The sequence below is a fragment of the Sceloporus occidentalis genome, unplaced genomic scaffold (genome assembly GCF_023333645.1).
Source record: "Sceloporus occidentalis isolate IW3139 unplaced genomic scaffold, rSceOcc1.0.p SCAF_129, whole genome shotgun sequence".
Classification (NCBI taxonomy): domain Eukaryota; kingdom Metazoa; phylum Chordata; class Lepidosauria; order Squamata; family Phrynosomatidae; genus Sceloporus; species Sceloporus occidentalis.
In genome coordinates, this window is record NW_028317109.1 from 933,712 (window position 1) to 940,256 (window position 6,545).

The 6,545-nt window shown below is 42.8% G+C and overlaps 1 protein-coding gene across 1 annotated transcript; it reads right to left on the reverse strand.

The window, feature by feature from the left end:
* Positions 1–4,965: 4,965 nt before the first annotated feature.
* On the reverse strand, positions 4,966–5,984 carry LOC149281664 (hemoglobin subunit alpha-3-like). Its single transcript, XM_089499098.1, has 3 exons — positions 5,890–5,984; positions 5,314–5,518; positions 4,966–5,094 (listed from the first exon to the last, which is right to left on the reverse strand). Exons 1-3 carry the CDS (start codon positions 5,982–5,984, stop codon positions 4,966–4,968), a joined length of 429 nt encoding a protein of 142 aa, XP_089355224.1.
* Between the last annotated feature and the right edge of the window lie 561 nt (positions 5,985–6,545).

The window sequence follows — 6,545 nt, forward strand, 5'->3', positions numbered from 1 at the left end:
CCCCTGCAGATATCTGTACATTATGATCAACAGAATATGATGGTCCTACACAAATAAAGTAGGAGGAATGGCTCCTTGTGTTAGGGAAGCCAATAAACATCTCCACCACATTTCCCTGATATTATGTGAGCAGGTAACAGGCATTAAACATTTACCAATATATTTGCAGACATTTAAATATTGTCTAGTTATTAGTTGGCTGTCATTTGCCACCTTGTAGGCCAAACCTGTGTTAAGCAATCCCTTTAACCACCTAAGGTCTCGACAAGGTATCTTAGGGCCCTAGAAGACCATGCGGTTGGGCTCCCAGGGACGATGGCGAACCGTTATACACAAGGACTATTCTTGGTATAGGAAATTTATACTCCGGTCTGTGGTGGTGGATTTAGAAATCTGCACACAACCGGCTGAAAAAAAAAAAAAAAATCAGTAAAGCAGCCAAGTAAGTGTCTTCCAGCAACAAAAACAACCCCAAGAACAGGCCTGCCAACCAACCTTTACAAGAAATAGCTACCCAGAAAGTTGGAAAAGTTGACCAGTTGTGGTCCCGCACCAATCCAGCTCACTTGGCTTAACCGTGCTAACTGTTGCATTAACTAACGCATGCAAGAATGGGAAAGCCATTTATTGAATAGCAGACAGCAGATCCAGACCAGCGATTACATAGCACCAAGGATTTTTTACTGGCTATAAATGACTTTTTTTTTTTAAAACAATGTTTGTCAGACTGTTCACATTTAACCGGCTTTGGTTGACAGGACAGCAGACACCTTCTCCAGTAATTTGCCCCAAGCAGCCTTGTTGGCGTCAGTGAAGTCCTCTGGAAAGCGAGCAGCCAGGGCAGTCTCGATGGCTTCAGACAGCAGCTGTAGAGGAAAGGAGAACCCATTAAAGAGAAACTGCAGCAAAGTTGTGGCAAGAATTGGAATCACTATATGAGCGACAGTACAGCAAACGCTATGCGACATCCACTGCTCGAGTACTTCCTAATCCCAAATGTATCAAACCCAAGCCAGCAGAATGGGGAGAGTTAATGAGAATTTAAGCTCAAATTTGGCAAATCTAATAACTGGATTACAATGAAGGAAAGAAATAAATGGGCATATGTCACAAGTGGTAAATACATTAAACCTTTATTATCTGGAGCAAGTCTAACTACATACAATACACATTTGCAGAACTACCATATTTTCGAGCAGACTCAGGAAGGACCGACCATAGGGGCTCATGGAGAAAAAAAAAAAAAAACCCAATCGAGATCCGGGAGATTGGTTAGAGGATCTTGTTGGGGCCACCAGACCAATGAGGGATGAATTTTAATAGAAGGCTGTTTATATATCGAACTTCTATGGTTGACAATAGAATCCAGCACCAGATTAACCTTCACTGCTGGATGATTTAAAATCCATCTGGGGCTCTTAAAAGGAATAGGGGTTTGGGTGCTCAAATACTGCAAGGGCTGTAAAGGTCTTGAATACACAGCTTATTGACATGGCATCCTCTGGGCATAATAACTGGCACGTTTATGAAGGGCTTTGTCTTCACTTGCATTGGGCAGGCATAGCGATGAGTTTGGATTCTATTGATGCGCGTCTGTAGATCTGAATCTATATTGAGCTGGGGGTGAATGATGGCTGTAGGGGGCTTCTTTTAAGAATATGCTTACCTTGAAGTTTCCCGGCTCTACTTTCAGTTTGTCCACGTGTAGCTCGGTCAGGCCGGCCATGCTGGTGGGAAGGTTGTCCGCGTTCTTGATGGCATCTCCAAGGGCATTCATGATTTTCCCACCGTGCTTAAGGAGGTCGGCAGATTTAGGGGTCAGGTCAAAGCGGGTGAAGCGAGTCTTGGCTTCTGGGCAACTTGTTAGAAAGCCAGAAGGAAGAGTTAGTGGTTATCCACCAAACCACATATGATGCAAGAGTAATCTTTCCACAAAAGAAAGCAGTATTAAAGAGGTTTGAATAAATGTTTTAGGAATAACGATCAAGATTAAAAGACTGCTCATTTTAAGGAAATTGATACTGAGCATCTGGCATTAAACTGGAAAGGCACGGCTGGAAGGATCATGGATTACTCAAATTAGGATTTTGTTTCTAGGAGTTTAGTAATGGGGGGGGGGTGCAAATATATGGATTTAATTAAAAATAAAAAAAACACCCCCCAATCCTCATTACATTAGGGCAATAAGATTTGCCCCAGGCACATGTTTACATGCATGAGAAGTCTAAATAACCCCTACACTATTACTTTGGTTGCAGATAAGCGCACCAAGTTTAAATCAGCCCAAAAAGTATTGCAAATGTAGCTTAATTACACATATAGAATACTTTGTATCAGTTTATGTACCAATTCAATACACAATAAAATACACTACACAATGGAGACAAATTCAACCCCCCCCATCCCTCCATCCATCTTACCTGTTCACGGCTTCCCCTCCAATGTTATCGGCCTCCGGGGCAATCTTCACCCAGAGAACTTCAAGCCCGCTTTTCTCGCTGTCAGACAGAGACATGGTGCTGGTGGGTCTTGGATCTACTTGATCTTGGCTCAGAAGCTGACAATCACCAGACTGACCATCCTCTAATTGCCCCTTATTATAGGAGAGAGTTAAACTTCCCTGGGATCGTTTGACCTGATTACAAACTTACTTGCTGGAATAAAATAAAAACTGGATTTTGGTTCAGCCAAATATCCTGATTTGTCTGTATATTTGTTTCCGCTGTCATTTCAACTGATGTAAAGCAGCCGAATCCTTATTGGACGACAAGGTGATCCAGCGGGTTTAACAACGTATCAATAATATTCCTAATGTTTACAAACCATGGGGGGGTTCATTCACTAAAGGGAGTGTTGGAAGCAGAGTTGTGGCGTTAACTCCCTTGCTTGGCTATTCATTATAAAGGGCCACAAGTTTTTTTCAGCTAGAAGGGCTGGGCTGGCCCTGTATAATGTATAATTCAATGGAAGAAACCACACTGATTTAACTATACATTATACAGGGCCAGCCAAGCTGTGGGATACATTTATTTAGTTTAAAACCGTGCAGTAGCTAGTCCGTGTCAAAATGTGTAAAATGGGGATAAGCCTGGACTGGATATCTGGCACACTGGGCTAATGCCGACATTGCCCCATACCCGCATGATGTGCCCAGCCGCACGCTACATAAGCATAAAAACATATGGCTGGCCTTAAAGTGCCCACAGTCATCTTTAATGCTGGGTTAGGGTTAGAGGGTTAGGGTCAGAGCATTAGGGATTAGGGTTGGGTTTGGGGATTAAAGAGTTAGGATAGGCGGTTAGGGTCAGAAGTTAGGGTTAAGGGTTAGGGCAGAAGTACTAACACTTTTTATATGTGAGTGTATTATCAACCCCTTCACGACAAAGCCCGTACATGCGCAGGCCCACAATGCATTGTCCTTAATTGGTTTGGGGACAGCCTGATCTCCTTAAGGGGTTAAGCAATATAAACTATCACAGAATTACACTCTATTTTGTCTTCACATTGACTCGCTTGCAGCTGCTGCGAGGTTACATGTATTTTGTGTTTCAGCCTTGCCTCTGAAGGCCGCTCTGGGAGGCATCTCAACCAAGGATGGCAAGCGAAGCATATAATGCAGGTAAGTCATTGACTTCATGGCTTCTTGGTGGGACAGAAGCATTAAATATAACCCCTTGGAATGTTGACGTATGAATACACGGTCCTCGCGCATCGACGTTCTTTGCTTTCAATGTATTTTACCAATCTCCAAATCCATTTAGAATAAAGAAAATTGTCTTAAAAATGAAATCATTTCAAAGTTCTGGGCAAACAGCGTGGTTTCTTCTCCTTGTTCACGGCAGCGCGAGAATATATTTAGACTCCGTAACCGACAGAGCACCAGTTTGGCCTCGTACCAGCTATGGAATATTTGCGCGAAGAACTAATAACATACAGAAGACCCATCCGCCAACAAAAAGCGTGGATGTAGCCATTTCTTTGGCTTAAGAGTCAGTTTATTGGTGCGCGTCCAAAGCCCGTAATCAGCAGCAGAGTTCTCACGGTTCTGCTCAACGCTTAGAGTGCCAGCTTGATTGCAATTTAGGAGAGACGTGGCAGGCAAATTGGGCCCCCCCGACAACCAGCACCATATTTCTGTAGCAGAGCATGCAGCATGTCCCAAGCGTTAGTGTGTTTTAATATATATATATATATATATATATATATATATATATATATAATTATACATATAGCATAGTGATGGTTGACCATTACCCAGAACCAGGATGGGGGGGGTGAAGGTAATTGTCAACAAAAAGCAGGTTCTTAATTGTGGACATATTTTATCTGACAAAATAGTAAAATTCTTAAGAGCATCCACATCGCTCTGGTCACTGGCACAGGAAAGGGCCTTCCCCGAAGCTGTACCGTAACCTAAAGTTGAAGCGCGCTTTAGTAATAACCACCCCTAAAAATCTGTAGCAATAAATATTACACTTCACTGGATATAGCAACAGTTCGGCGAAGGCCCTTCGCTGTTCCAGCACCCCGGTGCACAAAGCTCCATAAAGACACGGTTGGTTGGCCGCACAGAGCCAGGTCAACCCTACCCATGTAGAAGGCCATAAACATTAAAGATTAAACATTTTCAGTACGTTATGGAGGCAAATGAGTAAAAAGAATGGCAGCTGGATATTTGAAATTGCATTGTGGGGGGGCCCACACATTAGTAGCCCAATTTTCTTTAGTACATGTCAACACAATAAGCGTTTGCAGTTTCATTCCAAGCAAAAACATGCATGGGTTTATGATGTTCAGGCCACTACCTTAGTTAGGATGAAGTCAGACTAGTTTGAGGAGAAAATAAATAAATAAATTTGTTTTATTGGATGACCAGTATCTCATTACAACATTAACACCCAATGAACATTAACACCCAATGGACATCTCACGGTTAGGAAGAGATAGATTGTATCCCGTCTTTATTTAAGCGGCTTTGGTTGACAGGACAGCAGACACCTTCTCCAGTAATTTGCCCCAAGCAGCCTTGTTGGCGTCAGTGAAGTCCTCTGGAAAGTGAGCAGCCAGGGCAGTCTCGATGGCTTCAGACAGCAGCTGTGAAGAAACAATCATGTTAGTGAAGAACAGCTGGGCAACCTTTAACTGCTAAACTAAAGCATCAGATATATTAAAAATCCCCCCCCCTTAGGAGGACCACCAAGAGTCTGGAAAAAGGAAAGTCAATTTAGCTTTGATAATTGTATAGGCTTTGTCTCAAGATACAGAATGTTTAACGAGCCAGGATAGGTCTCTGTATGGGATTTCTGGCGTTACCTTGAAGTTTCCCGGCTCTACTTTCAGTTTGTCCACGTGTAGCTCGGTCAGACTGGCCATGCTGGTGGGAAGGTTGTCCGCGTTCTTGATGGCATCTCCGAGGGCATTCATGATTTTCCCACCATGCTTAAGGAGGTCAGCAGACTTGGGGGTCAGGTCAAAGTGGCTGAAGTGAGTCTTGGCTTCTGGATGGCTTGTTAGAAAGCTAGGAGATTGAAGGTTACAAATGTTTCAAAATGAAGCGACTTGAGACACCTCAAAGTAGGAGAATCACCCACGAGCCCTCCCAAGCAAGAAAAATCACAGGATTAAGTAGATTTAGTTTGTATAGCATTAGCAAAATACGTATAGATTTTATAGCCTCTGAATACTAAATTCTCATGTCGTTGACCCACACAAAAGATTACAGGGTAATTATCCAGAAGGTGCTACACCTTATGCATGCGATACTCCCCCCCTGTACCAGCAAGTCCATCTTTTCCACAGCTTCAGATATATTAATACATTTTATAAATTTGCCCCTAAAGCAGAGTCCTAGAAGGTCACTCACATACTAATCTCTAATATATATGTTACCTGTTCATAGCTTCCCCTCCAATGTTATCGGCCTCCGGGGCAATCTTCACCCAGAGAGCTTCAAGTCCGCTTTTCTCGCTGTCAGACAGAGACATGGTGCTGGTGGGTCTGGGATCTACTGGATCTTGGTTCAGAAGCTGACAAACACCAGACTGACCATCCCCCTAATTACCCCCTAATTATAGGGGAGAGCCGGGTGGGACACAGGTGGGTTAAACATTCATGATCATTAATTAACTTCTTCTTAGAAAATCTGTTAAAATATGGATTTAGGATTACCTGCCTTAGATCCAAATGGTTACTTAATCCATTCCTTATATATCAGCGGAGGTATTAAACACATATATAGGGATTACAAATCCAAAAAATATGTTTAATTTTCGGGGTATTTTGGCTTCTTTTGGATCAAAAGCAGAGATGATAAGTAGAAGGGTTGAATGTGATGGACCTAAATCTGAAAGTTAGCCTGGATTTTAAGGGTTGAAATCGTGGGGATTCACTCGTTCAGAACACAAACAGCAGTATTATGATGTGGCCACAGACTCAGGCTGACACTTGCCTCTTTTGCCCTCTAATTGTATTCTGCAGCAGGCAGGTAGATGTTGGTTGTTGAAGTTGGGGATTGAGTATGGCCCTTTATCACTCCCATCACTCCT